This window comes from Clupea harengus, chromosome 6 (assembly GCF_900700415.2).
Source record: "Clupea harengus chromosome 6, Ch_v2.0.2, whole genome shotgun sequence".
Classification (NCBI taxonomy): Eukaryota; Metazoa; Chordata; class Actinopteri; order Clupeiformes; family Clupeidae; genus Clupea; species Clupea harengus.
The window spans coordinates 13167457-13192521 of NC_045157.1; the positions used below are offsets into that span (position 1 = coordinate 13167457).

The following is a 25065-nucleotide window of genomic DNA, read 5'->3' on the forward strand; positions in this document are numbered from 1 at the left end:
AGTTTGAACATTGTGGATTGGTAGAGGGCTGCTCTGAAACTCAAGTCTCAAACTGCGCAAGACTTTTGCAACCTCTTTCTTGGTGCAGGTGCTAACACCTTTCTCACAGAGCTACAAGGCGAAACATTACTAAAGGGCTGATGCATTATAATAATGTAACACATGGGGCAGAGAAAGTACAAGTTACCGTCATTTTATGATCAGTCGCCGTTCAAATGAGTAGAGACTCTGCTCTTGTTCATCTTCCACAACAACAGATGGCAGCACGCATCCTCCGCTTTAAGTTAACCACGTCAGCTACCAACGTGTGCATGTCACGTAGTAGTATGTCAGTACTACCGACGTTATCGAGTGTCGTCTTCTGTTTACTTCTGGAAGACCCACGCTGATTCCATGCATGGAGCACTTTCAGGAGGATTTGGTAGAAGCACTTAAGGAAATAGTGAGAGACGGGAACTGGCAGGTTGCCGGGGAAAAGTCCAATTTTCAGGCGCCATGCACCAAGTAAGCCAAACGCTAAAGTAAAAAGTGGCATCCGATCCAAGTCTACTGATGTTAAAGTACGGAATTGGTCAGCGACGCATTCAACAATGTTTCTGTATGCTCTGGTCGCTGACATTGTCTATGATTGGAGTCCGCAAACGGATGCAGGTGAATTCCAATAAGGTGCACCAGACACTGATGTATTGTTTTTTAAAGGTTATATTCGGAGGACGGCGAACATTTGGTGTTAGTGCACACCGAAGATGACCGATTCTGGGCTATGGATTCGGCTTGTCCACACGAGGGTAAGCGACCAATTATAAGAAACCCTAATCCAACTGGACTGGCTGTGTTGATACTGTAACTAGCATGTGTGAGCCACCTTGATTATTTTAATTTCCTCTCTGTGGTCATTCCTACAGGGGGCCCATTGGAACTTGGTGACATTGAGGACCTTGGCGACGGTAAAAAGGCTCTGATCTGTCCGTGGCATCATTTTGACTTCTGCCTTGACACGGGGGCTTCCTCTACTGGGCTGCAGGTATCTCTCCAGCCATGTGTCAGACGTTTTAAGCTGGAAGAGTTTTAACTGTCCCTCAGATGACATGGGTGTCTGTTGTCAATCAATACAGAACCAAGTTTACGACGTGAGAGTGGTCCAAGGCATGGTGTATGTCAACACACAGAACGAGTTGTGTCTGAACCCTTTTCCAGACGGCAACACTGCCCCTGTTGGTAAGAAGCTGTTCAACAAGGAACTATATCAAAGTCCCTAACTTTCAGTTTACTACTGTGAATTTGTGAGACAAAATATTAGATGGTGAAGCTTGGTAGAAGATGGAGCTTCTTTAAATGTTTTGGATCATTGAACGCTTTAGGTGATCTAATTATTCACTTCCTGATTGGGGCAATGCTTTCATGGAAAGTAGCTCACATTGTGTTTTTTAAACATTCTTGCGTGCTGGGTTGCAGTAGCCTACGTAATAACGTCCAGTTGTTCTTTTAGATAAACCATACATTGAAAATGGTGACAAACAGACGTCAGACAGTAGCCTGTGCTACTGGGCCACAAAGATCCTGTGTACTCCTGATCCAGAGGAGAAGGTACGGGCTCCACATCTACAGTGCATCAACTACTTATCAACTGTGTCTATGCAGACCACACACCCAGGCAGACACATAATTAACACAGAGTTAACGTGAAAATTACATTTCCTTTATCATATCTTTATGCTGTGTGCACAAAAAAAAAAAAAAAAAAAACTGCTGGGGTTTGTTTTCATTTGTATGATATTAGTGAGAGGATGTTTAACAGACATTGTTTGTGACATGACGTGATCTTGCTTGTCTGTTGCCATGGAGGTGGCCTTGACCCTGGAGGTGCAGAGGAAGTGGAACTCGGGGGAAATCTCAGATGTGGGTGAGGCCACGCCCCCAGCCCAGCCCAGCAGGAAGGACAACCTGACTGTGCTGGAGCCTGGCAAAATCAAACGTGGCAAAGGAGGGACATTGGTGAGTGTCCGTTCACTGACCTATTAGTGCACTTAACGTTGATGACATATGCATTTAAAATATAGAGAAAATAGGACTAGTGGCCCAATCCACTAAAAACAACAGTGAAACATTTATCATTATGTCATGTTAAGTTTAACAACTGTGCAGTTCCATACCAACTGTGTCAGGATTATGTCTGATAATTTGCATTGAGGATTACAATATACAACTGATATACAAAAATGTAAGATTAAAGGGGATCTGTAAAAACAAACAGTGCCCTATAACCACTCACTCCTCCCAGTCTCTTCACATCCGTGTGTGTGTGTGTGTGTGTGTGTGTGTGTGTGTGTGTGTGTGTGTGTGTGTGTGTGTGTGTGTGTGTGTGTGTTTGCTTGCTGCAGGCCAGCCGTGTTGCCCTTCTTCACTCCTTAGCGAACATTGAGCAGTGGGCCATTGACCTGTCCTGGGACGTCATCGCACGCTTCTCCAACACCAAGCTGAGCACAGGAGAGCCACTGCCTCGGCAGTTCTTCAGTGACTTTGTCAAAGTGGCCGGCGATGAGGCCAAGGTATACGCAATGTAAACTATTTTGACGGTGTAAGTTCAAAGTAGAAGGCAGCCTGGGAAAGCAATACGTCAAAAGGTTTTGAAATTATCTAGGGGGAAAAATAGCTCCTTCTTTTAAGGTGCTGAAGAATGAAGTTGCCTTTTAGTTCGCTTCATTTGGTAAAAGTGTTGGTCTTCCAGCACCTCATCAATAGTGTTCCATCTTTCACCTGCAGCACTATCACCTGCTAGAGAAACGGATCACAGATCTCGGCAGCTACTTCGGAGCCCTGCCTGTGCACAACGGTTTGTATTTCTTTGATATGTATGGTATACTAATACTATCATGTATTACATCCATGATGTAATGTTTGCATACATTTATTTGAACCTGTGTGAGTATTTTCTAAAACATTTGGTCCTACAAGAGGCTAGATTGCAAATTGACAGTATCAGTTCTTTAACAGCTGTCTGTGTCTGAACTTGCATATTGTCTTGATTTAACATGTACTGCGTGTACTCAACAGGACTGTGGCAGTCTGCATCAGACACTGCTCATGACCTCCTGGCCCGACTGGCCATAGTTCACATGGTACATGAAGCCAGGCAAGTCCCTCTTCCCCTGTTATGTCTGACTTAATTGGTCAAGCCAATCTGCACAGAATCATCAGAGCCACCTTTTTCATTTTTTGCCAACTATATCAACTATAGCAAAACACAGTATTATTGTGAAACCGTTTAACTTTAGAACTGTATCAGGGACATCTCTCAGAAGTTCTCTTCAGGAAAATCCCTAGTGACATTCAATTCAGTTAAATTGTATTTATATAGCGTCAAAACAATCAAATAGTCTCAAGGTGCTTTACAGAGCCCAACAGGTAAAGAGATAGATTTAAGTAAACAATTAACAGTAGATATTATGGCCACTTTATCAGTATATGTATTGGCATAATATGATATAGAAGGAGAGGCTTCCCTGCAAGGTGAATGGGAATTTTATTTATGTGTAGTTTTGATGAGGTATCTTTAGTTATGGTTGGCTGACATGGTGTATGTTGATTTTAGTTAGGATAGCAAGGGTGGCAGGATACAGTGCCGAACTGGCTGACGACAGCCGCAACATGTGTCACATGCTGTACTCAGGATCTGTAAAAACCCTCCTTCACAGTACAACATGTGCTGTCTGTAGCCCAGTTTTATTGATATTGGGACTTTTATGTGTATAGTTATATAGGCTGGCTTGGTGCATGGGGACTTTTAGTTTTACAAGCATAGTAGGGTGGGAGGATGCAATAGCAGTGCACAACACGCGCCATATGCGGTACCCGGGATCCGTAAAGGCACGGTACAACATATGCTCTCTGTAGCCCACTCCTGCTAAGCACAACAACATAGCTAACAAGAAGAAGTGAAAAATTTTGCGACAGGTGACGGGTTTTTGATGCATTATTCATTGCTGTGGGAGCGTAGTCATAAATCTCGATTTGAATATGGAAAGGATACCTGCATCTTAGATGGAAGGTGGGGGGCTCAATAGCAGAAGCCTCTGCCTCCTATTGTGCTTTTTGATATTCGTGGAATTACAAGGAGACCTGCACTCTGGGAACAAAGTGATCTCGGTGGGAAATAGGGTGATAACTAATTCCTTGAGGTAATTTGGAGCTAAGCCGTTTAGGGCTTTGTATGTATATTTTTAAATCAATACTACTTTTGACAAGGAGCCGCCAGTGCAGAGAGGCAAATACCGTTGAGATATGTTCATATTTCCTAGTTTTAGTGAGTTGTTGCTACATCCAGACAGGAGAGCATTGCAGTAGTCTAGTCGCGACTTAATAAAAGCGTGGATTCGTTTTTCTGTATCTTGGAGGGATGGGACTTTTTTTAATTTTGGCAATATTGGGTAGATGAAAAAATGATATGTTTGATTTTTTGATAACTGTTTCATGTGGGTCAAGTAGGAGGCCTGAGTTAGTTAGAAGCTGTCTTTGTGAATGAATGATGTTGGTAAGGATGCTGCTGCAAAGTGTGTGACGTGGACGTCCTGTGGTCTCTCTCCGTAGAGGTCTTGATGTGCACCCCCAGACACTGTCTCGCTTCGCTGCCCAGGGCGACGCCAAGTCCGTGGAGGCCCTGGAGGTCATCTACTCCGACGAGATCACCCACGTGGCGGCAGGCCTGCGCTGGTTCACCTATGTCTGCGGCGAGGAGGGCAGGGTGAGAGGCGGTGAATGATCATGGCTTGACCTCTTTCAGCTGGGGGTTTGGTTGCGTGGGCTGACACTGACTGATGCCTTCCTCTTTAGGATTGTGTGCCTGCGTTCCATGAGCTGGTGAAGGTGCATTTCAAAGGCTACCTGAAACCTCCGTTTAACACAGAAGGGAGAAAAACAGCAGGGATGACAGAAGAGGTATTTTCCTTTTCTCCTGCATCTTTCTCATCATGTGTTCTTCTACCTCTATTTAACCATTATGTGTTGTTTTCATGACACAGCTGTTAATCTGACCTATGAGTAGTGCAATATTGACTATTTATATTTTTTATATATTCTCTTTGTCTATATCTGTATGTGCTGGTAGATGCTGTTTTTATTCATGTATGTACCACTGAGGAGAAGCGCTACATTTCGTTGTACAGCTGTGCAATGACAAAGGCATTCTGACTCTGTACCTATAGTTTTTTTTGCGTATCCAGTTATTCTGAGCATTAATCTGCTAATTTTACAAATTAGACAAACGCAAGCATACAATGAAATAAAGAAGTCACAAACCTAAATCAATGTTTTCGTTTAATATGGCTTACCTTTCTGTGCTTTTTCTGCCACCAGTGGTACGTTCCTCTTGTAAAACCCTCCAGCTGACCAAAGGGAATATTATTTAGATCATGACTGAAGCAAAGGGATTTCAGAAACCTGCCCCGACTGGGACATGAAATGGACAGAAGACCATTAAGAGACTGATGTTTTCCAGCCAGGACGAATAAATGGGGAGAATAGATGGAGAATAGAAGATAGAAATCGTCTCACTACAAAATAAGAGGATGTGGCACAGGGCAGTCTTTCTCCTTACTGTGTGTTACTCCTTGCAACTGTATTTATGTATGTATTTATGTCATTTGAAAACGTTTTGGATATGCAGCTTATTAAACTCTTATTAAATGTTATTTGTAATGAAGTGTTTATTAACTTTATTGACTTGATTATATTCAACAGAATGGCATCTAATCTTACAGTCAAAGCACTGGCCACTAAATATTGACTGTGAGAATGGATTAAAGGTTAATTTCATCACTCATGGACTAATCTGGGTTAGAGCCAAACTGCTGTTATAAGTAAAGAAACTGATAAACACAAAAAAAACAAATAAACTAAAGGTTTGTTGATGCTGACCAAAGGTGACATTCACACATTGGCCTGCAGGGCATGCTATTTCATTAGCCAGTCTGCTGATGAGTCCCCTATTAGATATTCTCTGGCTTTAAACAACCAAGCTGCTCCTGTAAATGTGGAATGTTCCACATGTTACTGTTATGCATTGTGTGGGTAAAAAGACAGTAACCTTAATGATTTTGTGTGCTACGGATTAGCATGTTTGCTGGTTCCAGTTTGTTAAGAGAGAATGAATGGGGTTTCGGAAAATCGACAAAATAAAACCTGTTGTAATTAAATAACTGCTCGAGAGATCCCTAATCCCTGCCGGAAAATTCAATCCTCTCATAGGGTCGCGAGGATATTGCAGTTTTTGAAGAATGAAAGCAAGTTGACAAGTTACATTGTCTTGAAAACAGAATCGATTCCACAATATTTCGTAGTTTTTATATTTCTGTTTGCAGTCCTCCAGTTAAAGTAACGTTAGCTAACACGGAGCAGAGGTAGTAGTCTACCTCTGACGTTTGTTATCGTTTTTATGCATTCGTTTAGATAAAACCAGTAAAAAATGTTACAACTATTTTACAAGTTACTGACTCTAGCCCGGGGTACAACAACAAAAACATTAATTTGTTTGCACAACACTTGCATTTCTAGAGACTTAAGATCAATTACGTATCTAGAGTATGTCTGTTGCTATCTCTCTGCTAACAGCAAAAAAAATCTGCCACAATTGTCATAAGTGTGCAGAAATGAACCGATCGGGGATAACATGTGTTCACACAACAACCAAGCAGTTAACTTAAGTAACAATCTATAAATCTAATTTAGGCCTTACAGCTGTAACTTGAAGTTGTCTGCAACCATGAAAAGCATTCTACAGTCCCAGTACTGCTTGAGGCAAGCAACTAATGTAGTCCGTCTTTTTCTGCTTTAGCATATTGGCAGCTTTATTTTCAGAGGCAAGACAACAGTAAGTTACAAAAGAACGCCTGAAATCTAGATTTTAAACACACTAAACGATTTGCTTAGGTTTCTACTGGCGTTGTTTTGCTTACAGTTTGTTTTCGCCGAACATTGTTATATTGGGACTCTGAGAAGGTGAATTTCTCCCCGTCTCACCGTGACTCTGGAGACAAGTTTGGCCCTAATGTGGGGTGGACTCCCCCACCACAATGGTTGGGTCCGGACTCCCCCACGACAGTGGTTGGACCCAGGAGGCCTAATTGGGCCAATTTGGCCCAAATGCTGGACTATTTAAAGGGTGCCTCATTCTGAGAGGGGAGAGAGAACTATGGAGAGGCAGGAAGGTAAAACACTTCGGTGAGGTGAGGTGAGGTGAGGTGAGGTGAGGTGAGGTGAGGTGAGGTGAGGTGAGGTGAGGTGCGGTGCGGTGAGGTGCGGTGCGGTGCGGTGCGGTGAGGTGAGGTGAGGTGAGGTGTTTGGGTCTAGCTGTGTGGACACTTTCTTTGTGCCTAGTTTCTGTTTGCTTTGTTTGGTGCCTAGTTTATGTGTTGAGTTGGTGTGCTTAGTTTCTGTGCATAGTTTGGGGCCTAGCTTGGGCCTATGATATGCCGGTATTGGGCGTTGGGCATATTAAAATATGTATAATTTAACACTTTAGTTAGTGTCCATTAATATATTTCTCTCATTACTTTTGCCAGGTTTCATGATATGTAGGCTACTGTTGTGCTTTTCTTCAAAGTTTATAGGCAGGAGAGCAAGGATCATTGAAGGCCTACATGTTCTGTTCTATCTGCAGTAGCGGAGGGTCAATATTGACTTATTTCACTCTGTGCAAGAATACATTTTAGGCGTCTTTATGAGATGGAAACCATATTATGTAGGCTGCAACTGTCAGCTTTTGAATGGCGGTGCCCTCTATTCCTCAAAGTGAGGAGCGATCAGTGTGGTGCATTAAGGTCGCCTCATCACCAGGGGCCCATGAGCTCAGGGGGTCCCTAAGCCAGAGCCTCTGCGTGAGGTCGCTGTTATGTATCTCTTATTTGTGGTTGTATTTTGTTAATTTGCTGTTGGCTTTAATTGAGTGTACATGCGATGAAAAACAAGGTGATATATACAAATATTTCCAAGATGAGGCTGCAGGCCTAACACCCAACTACCAATACAGCCCAAAACACCCAACTACCAATACAGCCCAAAACACCCAAATACCAATACAGCCCAAGACCCCCAACTACCCATACAGCCCACAACACCCAACTACCAATACAGCCCAAAACACCCAACTACCCATACAGCCCAAAACACCCAACTACCAATACAGGCCTAACCCCCAACTACCAATACAGGCCTAACAGCCAACTACCCATACAGCCCACCAGGGGCGTAACTATAGGGGGTGCAGCAGGTGCGGTTGCACCTGGGCCCGTGGGTGTTGGGGGCCTGTAGTCGTGAGCCATAGATATATTTACGTCAATCTAAATAGTCTGAAGGCGGAATATGTGCGTGGGGGGAGGGGAGGGGGGGAGGGGGCGTGGCGGCCGCGGTTAGTGATCCACCCTGACAACTTCACAGTTTCAAGTGTTATAGGCAGAATATGTGCGCAGGGGGAGGGGGCGTGGCGGCAGGTACAAACATGAAAAAAAGGGGGTAAGGGACTGTACAATGGTTGGGAACCACTGCCTTACGCCACTGACTAGGGCCCGTCATAATAGCCTGCACCTGGGCCCGTCGTAACTACGTTACGTCACTGCAGCCCACAACATTGATTCTGGCTCCACACCAAAGGCGAGCAGTGGGAGACATGTGAACTATTACCATCCAATATGGTATATCCATCCAATATGGCCGCTGCTGAGCAGTGCACAGTGACATATGGGGGTCAAAGGGCACCATAGTCTTAATCTAAGTTATTTTATTTTATTTTTCTATAATCAACTAACCAAAATAAACACGTGATGTTGACAACCTTAATTATTACGTTTAAAAAGTGCTAATTTGTTTTACATTTGTGGTTTATTATGTCTGTGGGAAGTTATTACATGTGTGGGTGCAACAAGTGTATATAACTTTTGTGGCTTGTACATTTCCGGAATTGTGAGAGAAACCACTACACATCAACTTGTAAACCTTTTCTAAAACAAAAAGTACATTATCCAGACTATCCAATATTTATTTATTTATTAGTACACATAATGCTGTTGAAGAAATTCTTCGCGAATAAACATACAAACAAATAAATTGTGAATAAACACAATATTCCAATCATAAAATACCTTAATATACACTGAATATGTTTTGTCTTCTTTTATATTTTTTATCAATAAAGAATTGATGTGAAATACCAGTTAAAATTAAATTCACATTTAGTGCTTTGAATGCAAACAGTGGTAAAACTTGTTCCCAAAGGAATGCAGATTTAGATATCTAACAAATAGCCGGTAATCGGTGTAGTTCATTATAGCAGAATTAAATATCAGCTCTAATGCTCTTCGTTTCATCCTGAGTCTTTGTGTGTCCAATTTCATTAAATAAATTCATTTTTTTTAATGTATATAATACCATTAACAATGTACATTGTTTGAAAGCACTTTACAGAGCCCAAGGCGGTGGTAAGAAAAAGCTCCTTATTTTGTGTCAGATAGCCTGTCCATCAGGGATCCAACACTTAACTGAAGAATATGCACGTTCTAAAGGCTCCTTGAGGCGCCTTTAGATGTTAAGTTTGCTGCCGTGGTCAAGTATTGTTTGTCGTGCAGCATGAGGCTGTGTCATTGGTTTTCACTTCTGCTTTTTACTAGTGATTTTTTTTTTCCATTGTACTGTGCACTGTCACACAATTATAATAGAAAAAGAAAATAACCTGTTTCATAATGGGATACTTATATCTTTCCAAGTTTGAATGATCAGTTTCTAATACACAATACAAATAGCCTACAATTACATAAAAAAACTGAAATTCTGTGAAATTCTATGAATGAAGAGACCTTACAGCCTTTCAGGCATTGTTTGCTACAGGCATTGTGGGCTTCTACATATCAACTTTAGAACTTGACAGACGTACACACAGGTTAAGGAATATTATAACACATCATGGCATACCGTCCCAAACTTCAAGACCCTTTTCAATCCAGTGGGAAAGATTCTGCTTGGATGGTACGGTATTGCATGCTAAAAACACAGCAGTTCCCAGTTTGGAGGCCTACTCTGAGCAGGATTTTGGGCTTCAAAAACTGTGTACCAGTAGCTTAAGGATATCCATTTCAAGGATTTCAGAGACCTCAGAGAAAAGCCTGTATGGAAGCTAGAATCGTGGCAGTCACACTGGATAATGTCTATAGGTTGTTATGCTCAAGGACACCCAAGAAGTCATGATGCCAGCTGAATGAAAGGCCAACGTTTAAAATTCTAACATCAAAGTTTGAGATTTCCCTGAAGCAGTCTATAAATCTAAAGCAGTAGCAAATGCCCGAAACCACAGACATTCATACACATTTGCATCCATGGTATAGTGAATCTGCAGTTCGATAATTGTTACAAAACAGACCCACTCTTATCCTCTCTCTCTGTCTCCCTCTCAGTCTCTCTGTTTAGCTATATCTAAAAAAGAGTTCATAACCGTTATATTTTCTGTTTCCTCTTCGTGTTTTGCTTTCCTAATGGTACATCTTCCGATCAATGTGCCCCTTCCCCTGCACTTCTCCACTGAACTGGTATGTGAGCTTCTTCTTGATCTTTTTGACCTCGCCTGTCTTGCCGTAGTTGCGCAGCGCCCTAGCCATCTTCTGGTAGGTCATCTTCTTACGGTTGCCCTTCTGAACGCCCCAGCGGTGTGCTAGCGCCTCCTTGTGTTTGGAGGAGAACTGGAACGTGCCCTTGTCCCGGTCCACCCACCAGATGCTCTCCTTCATGTCCCCATTACGCAGGAGGTCCAGGAGAAACTGGTACAGACGGATCTTCTTCTTGTTGCCTGGTAGAAAATAACCAAAACAGCACACAATTATAATGGGATGTGATGATACACGTAAGATAAATGTCCCTATCGTTGTGTGCGTGTGTGTGTGTGTATACAGTATGTGTGTGTGTATGTATGTGTGTGTGTGTGTGTGTGTGTGTATGTGTGTGTCTCACCTGGCTCTCCACCAGTGGTGGAGCTGATGTGCTCTCTCAGGCCCTCCTCGTCAGACACCTCTAGTGGTGGACTGCGGCTTCCAGGGTCACCGTCATCGGAGCTGCACCGGATTGGAGACATCTGGGGGTAGCAGAGTGGCGATCGGAAATACGGCACCTGAAGGGGGGGGGGGGGGGGGGGTCAGAACTGTGAGTGCAGAATTCATTTTTCCTGGTGAGTGGAATGTCTTTATTCCAGTCAAACACACTAAAAATATACACAGTCATTGTCTGAGAGAAGGGGATGTACAGCAACATTGTTGAACAGCCCACGAACAATACTTTATTTGTAAATAGTCCAAGATATTTTATGAAAGGTATCTATTAGTGGATCATTGGCATTTTAAGTCTAAAAAAACTCCAGACTCCAGACACCACAGCCAAGACCGATAACGAAAAATCAAAAGGGGAACTTAATATGCAGGCGTGATTAAACCATGGCCAAGCAGAGCCCAAATTCTGTTGAAAGTACAGATCGCTCTCCCACCCACAGTTTCTGGGGCATAACACCACTCTGTTTTTGAACAAACGGCTGGAGAGCACAGATATCCTCCCGTGTCTTGAACCACAGGGCTATTTGAAAATGCAGAACAGAAAGAAAGACAAAGAAAGCACATTATCAGCAACTGGGGGAAGATTAAAAGGGCTACCAGCACCAAGGACTAAACTTTCTCAGCGTCAAGGCAAGATAAAAAAAAAAGCTTATAAGGCAAATAAAAACATTTACTCTAGTCTCAGATAAGTGGAGAGGGACATGCATGGTATTTCTATGACAAGTAAATTCTAATCCAATAGCGGTGATGGGTATCCAACAGAGCTGAACCACTCTGCGTCTCTGTCAGTGAAACTTTCCACGTTTAATATGACTGAATGTTAAAACACTGGTTTTAGTCCAAACAAATACACTGACTAGACACCCTTTTGACATTTCACTGGAAATAGCCCCTGTTAGATCCTAACAGTTTCCAGAGAATATTAATGTCAAGAAGAGCTTTTAACTCCTCGGTCAGAAACAGTAGTGTTGAAGCAACACAAAGATAGATCTTCATTTGACAAGCCCAGTGTCAAAACGCCCTACATCCTGTCCATGACTGATAACTTGTGTATTTAAAATGTGGTTCTGAGAGCCCAGTATAAAATAAATACTTTTCGTGACAATTTTGCCTTATTAGGAAAGAATATGTAATATCATGACCTAAAAATACTGTTTAGTGGTGTAAGTCATGGCTATGCTTTATACCTGAATGGGACAGTCTGAATCAAACAAACTGAAGCCAGTTTACAGATTATTACAGTTATTCAGATCCATCAGGAAGGGAGAGCGTTTGTCAAAAGAGAAAAAAAAGCATAAAATAGACAGACATCAGCATCTAACTGCTGGACACAGGGCATGTTCTGGTGAACAGGCTGAAATGTCAGTCTGCCCCTCCTGCTGTGCAAGTGTCAGTGTGGTAACAGACTCAAGCCGCCCTCTGATCCAAAGCCTCCATTAACTCTTTTCACCCCGAAGGAAGAGTACAGAGTAGAATGGGACCAAGGGGGCAGCCATGACCCATGTACCTGTACGCAGCTGTCAGTCCACTTAGATAGTGTCTGTCCACTGGGTACATGTAAAGGGGATTGCAAAGACACACACACGCACACACACACGCACACACACACACACGCACACACACATACAAAGCCTTTTGTCCTGCCAGCGGAGCCTTACACTCTCTAACTGCCTGTGTGTTACCAGACCATAGTCATGTCTGAGACACACAGTCTGCAGAGGCTGCAGTGCTGTCTGAAGACTTAAGCGCATGCAGTAAGGTGAGTGTGAAACACACACACAAACACCCCCCACCCACACACACACACACACACACACACACACACACTCACACACACACACACACACACACACACACACACACACACACACACACACACACACACACACACACACACACACACACACACACACACACACACACACAGAGTGTGACTGCATCATTGTGACCACAGAACAGCTCCCTCTACAAAAACACACACATTGTTGCCACTTAAATTTAAACCTTCCAACCACACGGGTGCATATCAAAAAAAGATCTCAAGAGACTTGAATGCCTCTATCAGTCTTTCCGCATAATCTGGTTGAGAGCATGGTTAAGAGATGCCACGTTTAAGGGAGATATTCTGAGGGTTGTTGGGAGGAAAAATATAGAATGATTCTGGTTGCCTTTCTCCACCATGATCTCAGTGCATGGTGTGGACCATGCTTGTCTGTGAAAAGATGCTTTGGTTCTTGTGTCTAGAATTTCTTGCTAATTTTTGACCTATGCATATGTCTGTGTGTGTATGCACGTGCGAAAAAGCTCTGTCTGCCCTGTATGTTAGAGGAGTTGTGTGTGTTTGTGTGTGTGTATGTGTGTGTCTGTGTGTGTGTGAAAAGAGGAGGGTCTATCTTGTGTGGCAGTTGGTGAGTCGGCAGACTGGTACCATGGTAACAGCAGAATCCTCGGCAGGAAAAGGTTTTGTTGAGCAACAACCTCTCCAGACACCCACACAAACACACATACACACACAGAAACACACGCACACACACACATATGCATGTACACCCAACGCAGACACAACCTTCAGAACACTATTTTATCTTTACCATGTAATTAGAAGCATGGGAACTAGCATGGAGAGAACACAGATTCCAGCTGATCAGGATCTTGGGCTTACCGCAGGGGAGAGGGCCAGGTGGTGCCCGTGTCCCACCAGGTTGGGGTCCAGCGAGTGACTGGGCTCCGACTCGAAGCGCGGATGCAGAGTTGGGATGTGCACAGGCTGCACGCTCTGCAGTTCTGTGAAGTGGGTGTCTGGAATATTCTCAAAGTCACCGCCGTGGACGTGGTGGGGGTTGTAGTCCCAGACGTGGTCTAAACGACAAAGCGAATAAGACAAAGTGAGTGAGAGAGAGAGAGAGAGAGAAAAAGAATGAGATAGAGAGAGAGATGGAGGTCAGAAATAGAACAAGAGGGGCTCTCGCATTCCCCTACTCCCTTTGCCTTAGCATCAGCCAGCCCTGTAAATTAGATACTGGTCTTGTTAAAAGCCAGACCTGGGCCTACCTGAGACCAGCACAGCCCAGTCCTGCACACTCAACAGGCTGACGTCCGATCTGCTCTCTTCCCCTGTCTCACATCTGGCGCCCAATGCCATACTGAACAGCACGCTTTCAATTGTGGCATCTAAGGCTTTAGATCTAAGTAATGCAACGTACTGTATGCTTGGGAGGTTTTCACCATGGTGTCTTACAAAGATGATCATGACAAGATGAACTTGTTGTTTGTTTCCTGTGGTACTTTTTTTAACGTGCCAAAACACATGGTTTTCCTGTGCAGCGCTCGATGAAATGGTGTGAGTAAATGCCTGCACAGTCACTTTGAGGGCTCATCTGTCATGCATGAAGGTTTTCATTGATAATAATAATAATAATAAACTTTATTTGTATAGCACATTTCATGCAAAACAATGCAGCTCAAAATGCTTAAATGCAAATGTGATTATTCAAAGCATTTTATTGCCATTTTTTGACAGAAACTATTTTGTAAGGCTTTAACATGGGATGACCAAGACAGACAGGCTGTATTAGTGTGACATTAATTCACTCCATGCTGTGACAGGGACAGGAACTTCTACACGAGTGACTGCAATTGCAGAACATCCTTTAATGTCATCATACCTTAATCCCTGAGGTTGCCACATGTCGATCTAGACTAATCTACTCATGAGCGCGTATAGGAATCTCTTGTCAGTGAGTGACATGCATCTACGTCTGTTTAGCGTCATCGCACCAGTGACTCAGAACTTCAGAACCTCATGCTTTCACCTATCCCTTCTGAAAGGTTACCAGTGACTTCAAATGGCTTCCAGTGGCTTTCAGAGAACAGCTGCAGTGAGTGCATTACTCTCTGACAGGCTTGTCACCCTGTGCTCAGAACAGCTGAGGATTCAGCAGGAAACACAAAGACCTTACATTTTCATAACCCCACCATATCCCCTGAAAAATAAGAGACTATTAAATATTCCCTAACAATAGTTGCCATATTAGTTGGAGTGGGGCCACATAAATGCCCATCTTTCACAACAAATGTACCAACATGTCTACTGATAGTAATCCTTGATATTTGTCATCAGGCGTGTACATGTGATGTCATGCTGTGCGACTGATGAATGCCTGATCGGTAATGGCAAGTTTGAAGTGTCTTTGCTCTCTCTCAGCACATTGCATATGTGAAACTGTAACCACAACGTGTGAAGACAAGCTGTTACAGACAGTTGAAGCACGCTATTTGCGTCAAGGAAATGTATCATCTCCCTCTCAGAATGATAAAATATGATCAGTGGCTGTGGAAGGAGTGCATCTATCTACATGTAGCACATGTGTGTCATAGGTCTTATTTATTTATAAAATGCCCACGCCTAGAGACAAGTAAAGCATGGAACGTGTTTTAAATGAAAGCTTAATTGTACAGCATGTCCAGCACGCAAACAGCTGTGCTCATTTGGTCAAAGGGTATTATTACATGAACAATATGCACATTGCTCAGACCAAACAATTTACACACTGAGTGAGCTGACATACTGTATGTAAAACTAATAAAATTAAGTGTGAAGAAAATAGTAGCCTCCCTAAATAACAACACCAATTAGCTTACCTTTCCAAATCTGATAAAAGGTTTATCAAAGCCTACTTATTTTGTGTCAGAGACAGTGTAGGCTGTTGGGCCTCGTTTGATTTAATTCAAAATGACTCTCTTGTCCTGAAATGTGTCAGGGTGACAGTTTGCACATACACTGACACAAGAGATCAGATCGTTTATATCTAAGTTTCCAGCGAAAAACTGTCATGTTTTAGAGGAGGGTGAAGCACACAAATGGAGCCAGCGTGGGTAAAGTGTGTGAAGCGCGAGACCCCTGGGGACAGTAGGCCGTTCTACGTCTGTAGTTCTGGGGCTTGTGTCAAAGGGGCATCTGTTTCCTGCTCTCCGTCGAACCGTTCGCTCGGTTCCACCCGCCCGCCCTCCCAACGAACGCCTGTCCTGCTTACACGTACTGTAGGCCTACACCTGCCTGCCCGGGTGGAAAAGTCTATCACATCTACTCGGCACACAGACCAAAAAAATAAAACGGCGAACTAATTCTCGCTGCACAAAACATTGGCCTCTTAACTCTACCAGCATGTCTGTTTGCTAAATATTATGTGTGAAGAGGCTAGAATCTCAGAGACTCAAAATGAAAGAAAGGAATTTCTCCTGTCAGTTTCATTAATCACAGTAATTGTCAGGGGATAAGCAGAAGTGGTCACCTCAACAACACTAGTTGACAGACAGCATAATGTGGCGTGTTCCTCTTAAAATAATAAGAAGTTCATAAATGGGAAGCAAAAACATCGGCTCACCCCCTTGGCCTTCATCTATGTTGATGTAAGGGTAGTACTCTATCGGCGGGCGGTAGATGTCAGCGTCATAGATCATTTCTTCTGCCGCTTGCTGGAAAAAAATACAGGACAGAGATAAAGAATTAAAATGGAAAATGGAACTCACACACTGTATAAACAATTGTTTCATTTATTAAAATATTTATTTGTTTTTATTTTTTAGAGAGAAATATTGCATAGGTTTATATTTATATTTATAGGATCACTAAATGATTACTGATGTCACCACACAGTAAAGTAATACAGTTTATGTACATTTTATTTATTTTCTGTATATTGATAGTTTATTTGTTAATTTAACTCAATTTTCATACATATTCGTAACCGTGATGTAACCTGTCACCATAACAAAACCAAAAGATTGATCTTGATGAAATAGGTAATAAAGAATAAAGAAATTAGATAATACATTTGAATTCACAAATATAATTAAATTTGCATTTTTTATTTTAGAGATCCCATCAAAGGCATTACTTCATGTGAACCTATATATTCTTTTGAAAGAAAACTTACTATTACTTAATTTATTACTGAAAGCATAACCAAATAATAAAAGAACATTAACCAAATTATACAACTGTTTTCTTTTCAATCATTGATAACTGATTACAGTTACGATAGATATACAATACCTATAACAACATAACACGTTGCGTATGGTATTCACAGTATTACTGTTGCTGTTCAATCCAAATATGACAGTATTATCATAGTTATAGAATCTGTATAAAGCCTGTGTCTGCTGCAACAAACATATACAACACATTTACAATGAATTTACCCTTTCTCACTTTCAACACAACATTGTAGCTTGTCCCTCAGATTAGAAATGTTAGGGATGAAGGGAGATGAGTACAAAGATACAAACAGACATGTATTGTACTTACATGTGAGGTAAGATACCCCTCCATCCTGTATGAATGTAACATGGAGGCGTCTTTCTCCAGTTAACAACCTACAGCCCTCGGCTTGCTATTCTGTCTCACAGGCTTTCAAAACTTTTGTGACATTGCACAACTTTACTAAATTTCCTCTCTCAGTTGAAACCAAAATGTCTCCAACGGCCACCTCAGTCCCTGTGTAGGGCCACACGCATACCGTCTGGGACCCCGAAAAAAAGAAAGAGAAAAAGGGATGACACAACCCTAAGACCCTGTCAAAAGCTCTGTGGCCGTGGTGTTAAGCCTTGTGCTGAAGATGCTCAAACTTATTTCTCTTTTGCTGTCAGTGTGACAGACTGAAGATGTTCCTTGTTATGGGTGGCGAGCAGCACGTCAACAACCAATCACCACTTGGCTTCTTAAAACAGGCAGTACCTATGGGGCCTATGGTGAGTTTGAGTTCGATATTTGACGTAAGACTTTGCCTTCTCTTAAGATTTGACTAAATTCATTAGCAGCTTATATGCTGATAAGTCCTAGTCATGGTCAACACTCTCTGAACGAATGGGTCTGTGAGCAGATTTATACTGCTCTTGGTCCCTTAGAGAAGTAACCCTTATAATTTGTGTGTGTGTGTGATTACAACCTGCACGAATCTTTCCACATGTATCACATGTATAGTATACACAGACATATAATGCAGCACTGTTTAAGAAGTCCAATTTTTATTACAATAAATATGTACAATACCATTAATAAATTAAACATTCCATGTCTTATCTACAAATGCAGTGTTGCACTGGGCCTTTAAATACTGTACTGTAACTGTACTGTATTGTTTAATCACCATGTTTAGGCTTTGATCAAACTATATAAAAAGCACCTTAAATATTCATATATTGATCAATGCAAAGGTTGGTGTATGCCCAGGCACCCTGACAGTGTATGCATGCTGACACACTATCTAACAGATAAGATGAACAGTGATAGTGCCCCTTCCTTTTCGTAATCCCCACGTCTCCTGTCAAGAGGGGGAGATAGGTCTCCTGAGATAGTGATGAAAATAATGTTTATCTTCTCAAACACTCCCTTTCTCTCTCTCTCTCTCACACACACACACACACACCGAGAGAGAGAGAGAGAGGGGGGGGACTGTTTGAGAGAAAAAGAGAGAGAAATAAACTGCCATTTCCATGTTCTCATTTACTTCTGTTGGAAGCATAACTTAGGTTAACTTGATAACTGGAAAAATGCAGTGATCTAGGGACAATTATGTGGTGATTACGCAGGATTGTTGTTGTTTCTTCTGGTGAAATTCAGAAGAAAGAAACTTTACTGATAACAACCTCTTACCTCAGCATAATTTCCCAGTGACAGTACAAGCCCACTGTGTGCTGGTATAAAAAAAACTGTTTGAATTGCTGATACCATTAAAAAACGGTTTCACATAAAAAAAAAAAAATCAAATTTGAATTAAAAGAAAATGTAATGTTAATATTTATCACCTAGCATTTACCTCTTCAAAATGTATCATTTTCCATGTATCTGTATGTTATAGTGTGGAGAGGTAGACTGTGAAGCCCGGTATGGATGAAGTTGAAGTTGAAACTTGGACTGATTAACATTTTTGTGCTCTGTTTTGGTCCCGTCCTGTACTGTCCTGTTCTGTTCTTACACTATCTTCTAATCAGCCACTAGAACCATCAGACAAGCAGGTAGCTGGACTGCCAGGGGCAGATATACAGTCAGTCTGTCAGCATGAGGTCAGGAAGAGTCTGTTGTAGTCTGATACCTGCAGTCAGCTCACAGTCAGGATCACATTAATGTGAGTTACTGATTTTATGCTCATGTCCACATTCAAAACCTTGTTGAAATGTTCATGGTTATAAGATGCAAACATTGTACTTTCTACAAAGACAAAGCTGTTCTTTGGTCAACACCAGCACTAACTACGATGGGTAGGTTTTAATGATAGGGCCATTGTTTGTTAATTATTATTTTGGGGTAATACACACCTAGTTATGTAGCAGTACAGGTATGATGGTTTGTAACTTAACTGTGTGTGTGTGTGTGTGTGTGTAATGGAAACAACATCAGTGCAGATGGAGGGATGTCCAAGACAGAGATGAATAGTTACCAGTAAGATAGTGATTTTATTTCCCTTTTGGACTACCGGCAAGTTGACACAAACAAGCACTTACACCAAACAAACAAATGATGGAACAATTCCCGTAGTAAGCTAGGCCTTGTCTGAGCAACACTCACATTATGTCCTTTCACTTCAGAGACGTCTCCCCGACTAAATGCGAACCTTCAATATGAAGCGCTGGCCTCAACAATTTCGCGGTCAAAAATCCATTAACGCATTGAAATTCTTTATCCATGTCAAAGCAACACATTGGTGCAACACATTACTTACGAAAACTCATATACAACTGTACGAATTACTACCCAATGTCTCCACAATGCATAAAATATGTCACCCTCAAACGGCCCTACCCCAATGAGCGCTTCCTCACGGGAGCGCGCAGTGATAAACTGAAAACTCCTCTCCCGCCTGCACCCGAATTTTCTCACTTCAACCCGGAAAACAACAGGTAGGATGACAAATTACATTTGAACTAAGCATAACTTAAAGTTTCAGTTTAGTAAGAGTCTGATGTAGAGTTATGCGCACCTGATAAGCACCTTTGCACTGTCGACGTTACGCAACAAATAAAGATGTTTGATCTTCTGTTCGTGTGCTGCGTCCTCCCTTCCGAGACAGTGTTTACAAAGTATGCAAACATATTCAAAGCATTATGTCAGTCATGTCATGTCATGTCATTATGTTAACAGTTAGGCTTATGGACTGGCGGGAAATGCGCCATTCTCAGTGTCAGACGCACTGCGCTCTGTCACAGTGTCATATACAGTGACTTGCATTTATTAATTAAGCTGCCATTGTCATCTATAGTAAAACTACAGTACAAGGATATGTTTTATGGGTATGTATGTTCCCTGTAGACATTATTTGTTGAGAAACCTGTCCTGCTATGCCTTGGCCTATTGAAACATCCCGCACCATTAAAGTGGCCAGATGCAATCATTGAGTTATAAACGGCACCGGCAACCGCAACCGCAAAACCGGCAACCGCAAAACAGCTATAATGTAATCATATGGAGCAAGCATCCACGTCAAAACCGCTCGTTTTAACCCCTGACAAACTCACAGGCTCACCGGCTCAAAATGTTATGTGTCTGACAACATGGAAAGGTTCCCTACAGAGATATACCTGTGTCTGTTTACCTCGATAACTGTAACTGTAAGAACCTGTACAAAATTACTATTTCTTGTCTTCCAGACCTGACCAGAAGAAGAGAAAGGTAAACCAGTGACTGTAAACTAGTGACTGTGTGTTCTACTACCCATGTGCAAAGTGTGACAGTATAAACTGATGCACAACGCATATTAAGCTGTATGTGTTTATGGTGTAGCACAGGTGTTTCTGAATGCCGCATATGTCTTTATATAAATTAGCACAGTACATGAAGAGATACACCTGCTGGAGTGTTTACAGGTGTACGATACGTCAAGTGAACATGCCAAAGAAACAACAGTGCTCACATTTCCATTTATGAGCTTAGCGGTCTATTTTATTCAACACAGAGAAATCCAAGTAGCATTCCTTGTGCATCTCTCAGGAATCAAACCCTTGACCTCAGTGCTGCTGGCACGCAGCGTTATCAACATGTCCTGCTCCGGCTTCCTGTTGAGCTACAGACTAACTTGCTGGTTGCTTTCCCAATATCTTCTCATGAATTTGAAAAACAAAACAAATACAAGCCCTCACACATCACACAGCACAACAAAAGCTGCACATAAAAGTGGGATGGTACCCTTTTAAAATTCCTTGGGTAGACTTGGGTAGAATTTGTATTAAATAAAATGACAGCACTTTGGTCAGCGTGAGCTGTTTTTAAATGTGCTTTATAAATAAATCTGACTTGACTTGAAATGCTTTGAAATGCACAGATAATGATAATTCCATTGCTATTCTATTGTTCCACAGTACAACAAATTTTAAGGTGGTACTAAAGGTAAATGTATTGTTGTATGTTTTCTCCCATGTAAAATCTTGTAGCTCTGTCGGTAGAACAGGAGGAGAGCAACATCAAGACCATGGGTTGGATACTTTAGATGCATACATGCTGATAAAAATGAATGTTGTGGATAAAGCTGCATAAAACCCCTACATCATCCCTCACATTATCTCATATTTATATTATCACTCACTTCTTACACCATTCCACAAGAAGTAATTTTCCGCAAAAAACAACATGAGATATACCTATAAAGATTTAAAATTAATCTTCAATGTCTGTGGTTATTTTTGTAAGTTTACCAGCAAATGTGAAATCGCAAAAACTGTCAGCTATCTAGCCGTATGGTACTGTCACACAATGTCCGCACAATGACAGTGTTCAAAACTAGTTTGAGGTGTTTGTTGAAGAGTAAAAACACAATCCAGACTTGCATATAAGTTGCGTTGTAAACCGAAAAACTGGCATTGATAACCTCCGCATTAAGGCCTATAGTTTAAGAGCAAACTTATACATATAGGCCTATAGTTTAAGAGCAAACTTATACATGTAAGCCTATAGTTCAAGAGCAAATACTGTGGCATAAAGACACCAGTACATGAGAAGTACAGACAATATAAAAAGGACTAACAATATAAAAAGGACACACTACATTTTTTTGGTTTTTGCTCTTTTCCATTTTTTTGTAAGCCAGTGGGTTGTGTGGTCATGAAAAACCTGGAAAAATCATGGAATTTGAAAATAGCAAATTTGGCTTGGAGAAGTTTTGGAAAAAACAAATAAAGACAGAAAGTTTTGGAAAAGTCATGGAGTTTTTTTTCACAAATACCCGTGTATCAGACTATGCCTGTATGTGGTTCAGTCAGAAAAATCTATATTGGTTAAACAAATACATAGGACAGTAATATTGCGACCTGTAGAAAAACAGTGGCCAGTCTGCGTTGTGGTAATGGTTCGTATTTTCCCCACTGCACGCTTTTGATGTGGAGTTCCCATCAATGTTTTGGGCTGTATTGGTAGTTGAATGGTAGGTATACAGCCACAAGTTGGAATTATAACATACATCGTCTCGTTTTCGAGTTTGAAATAGAGAGTTCCAGAACTTCAGAAACGCTTGCACACAAAGCTTGGAAATACCCGATGGTAATTTGTATCAATTGTTACATTTCTAACCAGAACTGTCATAACAACATGTTTCCCCACTTTACCAAACTGGCATTGCATTTGACCGAGGCAAAGCACAGTTGTAAGGCACGGGGTTTTTGAGTGACTTAACTTCGCAAGCTCGGTCTGGTCAACATATTTTTAATATGTATATTTTATGTTCAGTTTTCTTTAACTCGTAGTAAAGGATTACTCATGACTGTTCTTTTGAATAATTTGAATAACTTTTGAAAACACATTTTGGGACCTGAAGGGGCCCCCTGAGCGCCAGAGCCAAAGCCAGCTTATTTTGTTGTTAGTTTTGAGTGTTAAGATGGCTGTGCTGTAAATCCTGTTGAGATGCAGGTGAATGTCAAAGTTAGGTTATTATTCAGACCTTATTTGTGCGCGTGTGTGTGTGTGTGGGGGGGTAATGCACACAACCGCCAAGGGGCCTGTCACGTCACAATCCGCCTTTGACACACACACACGGTCTCCTTGTGTATTGTTTGAAACCACAGATAATCATTTCTGCATTTGTGAGGTGTGTTAGCGGTAACTTGGCTTGAAGGTATCCTCTCTGTTGCTGACCTGAAGAAAACACTGACTCAGTGGCAAACTGAGGTAAGAGAATGTCCATCCATAACAGACAAGTCATGGAGTTACTTCTACCATACACACACCAATCCATCAGTCATGCTGCATGTAGCTATGGCTAACCAAAGGCTCTAGGGGATGAACAATGAGAAAGGACAGCCAGTTGAAAATCATTCTAAAGGATTGATTAAATACTTTAAAATAAGCATTTAACCAAATTCTGTCTTCATTGGCAAATGCAAATAGATTTGTGTGGCGGTGTGAGTGTGTAATTATATCTCCAACCATAGGTTTCCCTGGCTCAACCTGCATAAAGCTGCTGTTCAACCACACCATGTGCAAAAACCCTGCTGGTGCACGTACACACACACACACACACACACACACACACACACACACACACACACACACACACACACACACACACACAGACGCGCGCGCGCACAGACAGCTGTATGAGTTCCCGGTGTAAAAACTGATGACATTCAGTTTTTTCTGAGCATATTAATGCATGAACTCTTTGCATGCGTGCACACTTGTGTGTGTGTGTTGTATCCATCTCAGCAGCATTCTTTTCTCCTGTTATATTTTGAGAGGAGCATGCATATTTCCTTTTTCCCTCATACTTCTTTTTTATGTTCTCCCCAAGTGACTTTTCAGATGTATTCAAAGAAGCAGAACATATCGGGCTTCGCAAATATCCTCCTGTTAAACCACTGATGGTTGTCTTCCCAGCTAGATAGTCAGGTTAGCATATCTTTGCATCAAACAGTGCCTATATAAACTGTGACTTTTGAATATTTCATTTCCTTGTGTGAATGGCTTTGGTGGTCATCTGGTTCCTCAAACTATTACAGGGCATAACCCATATGGAAAGGTCTATTAAAAACACATAGGAATCTCACTCGTCATGTACAATACTTGTATGATAAATCTGTGTTAAAGAGCTTGCATAAAGACGTCATACTAAAATGGCATAATGCCCTTCAACATGCATGGTAGGTCATAAAAACATATATATTTGTATCTTACTATATATGAAGGAGGCCATAATTATGTATGTTAACACAGCATTATCATATATATTATACAAATGAACATACATGAACTTAACAGACTTGTTCTATATGGGAAACATCAACCCTACACTACATGAAATGATCTCAATATATAAACTACACTACACCACATATATAAACTACACTACACCACATATATAAACTACACTACACCACATATCTTGCAACAGTTTGTGCTTTTGCTCTGGTCCTGTAGATCTCTTTCTCTGACTCTGCAAATTATCACTTCAACTTTAGCATCAACATTAACACTCGTACATCTTGGAATTTATGCACCAAGTAGTAAGTGTGGCATCTATCAATCAAGCTTTGCACTGTAACCCTCGGTAAAAAAGACAACATTTATCCTTATTTCATTTGGAACTTTTCTTACCTGACTGGGTCTTTCATGGCCTTGTGAAATTGTCATGTCACCTGATAATGAATGTCTCATGAGTGGGCTGTTGGGGGGGGGGGGGGCTGTGAATGGTGGACATGAGTCCAGTGCTGTGGGTGAGCTAATGTGGGCAGTGTGGGGTTGTGGAGTTTAGTGGTTGTGTGCAGTGTGAGGTTGTGGAGTGCAGTGTGGGGTTGTGGAGTGCAGTGAGTGTGTGCAGTGTGGGGTTGTGGAGTGCAGTGTGGGGTTGTGGAGTGCAGTGTGGGGTTGTGGAGTGCAGTGTGAGGTTGTGGAGTGCAGTGTGGGGTTGTGGAGTGCAGTGAGTGTGTGCAGTGTGGGGTTGTGGAGTGCAGTGTGGGGTTGTGTAGTGCAGTGAGTGTGTGCAGTGTGGGGTTGTGGGGCTTA

At 41.8% G+C, this 25065-nt stretch overlaps 2 protein-coding genes across 3 annotated transcripts in view; one reads left to right on the forward strand and one right to left on the reverse strand.

The window, feature by feature from the left end:
- Positions 1-297: 297 nt before the first annotated feature.
- On the forward strand, positions 298-5694 carry si:ch73-314g15.3 (uncharacterized protein LOC368688 homolog). The gene is made up of 12 exons (XM_012836571.2): positions 298-504; positions 700-788; positions 906-1024; positions 1116-1218; positions 1490-1587; positions 1846-1995; positions 2382-2549; positions 2764-2833; positions 3055-3133; positions 4588-4741; positions 4831-4935; positions 5353-5694. Exons 1-12 carry the CDS (start codon positions 398-400, stop codon positions 5383-5385), a joined length of 1275 nt encoding a protein of 424 aa, XP_012692025.1. The 5' UTR covers positions 298-397; the 3' UTR covers positions 5386-5694.
- Positions 5695-9017: 3323 nt separating this feature from the next.
- spi1b (Spi-1 proto-oncogene b) overlaps positions 9018-25065 on the reverse strand; it is a 24815-nt gene continuing 8767 nt past the window's right edge. The window contains exons 1-5 of one of the 2 annotated variants that reach the window (XM_012836569.3): positions 17389-17757; positions 16463-16553; positions 13741-13937; positions 10987-11143; positions 9018-10825 (exon numbers count right to left, since the gene is read on the reverse strand). In XM_012836569.3, coding sequence (XP_012692023.1) covers positions 10512-10825; positions 10987-11143; positions 13741-13937; positions 16463-16553; positions 17389-17430 — 801 coding nt within the window. In that variant the 5' untranslated portion in view covers positions 17431-17757 and the 3' untranslated portion in view covers positions 9018-10511. Of the gene's footprint in view, positions 10826-10986; positions 11144-13740; positions 13938-16462; positions 16554-17388; positions 17758-25065 lie in introns of those variants that run through there. The other variant, XM_031569065.2, reaches the window with a different exon arrangement.

Coding starts and splice junctions, on each gene's coding strand:
- si:ch73-314g15.3 (XM_012836571.2), top strand. CDS start 398: ATGGAGCACTTTCAGGAGGATTTGGTAGAAGCACTTAAGGAAATAGTG. Junction 1,588..1,845: donor CTCCTGATCCAGAGGAGAAG/GTACGGGCTCCA, acceptor GTTGCCATGGAG/GTGGCCTTGACCCTGGAGGT. Junction 2,550..2,763: donor TGGCCGGCGATGAGGCCAAG/GTATACGCAATG, acceptor TTTCACCTGCAG/CACTATCACCTGCTAGAGAA.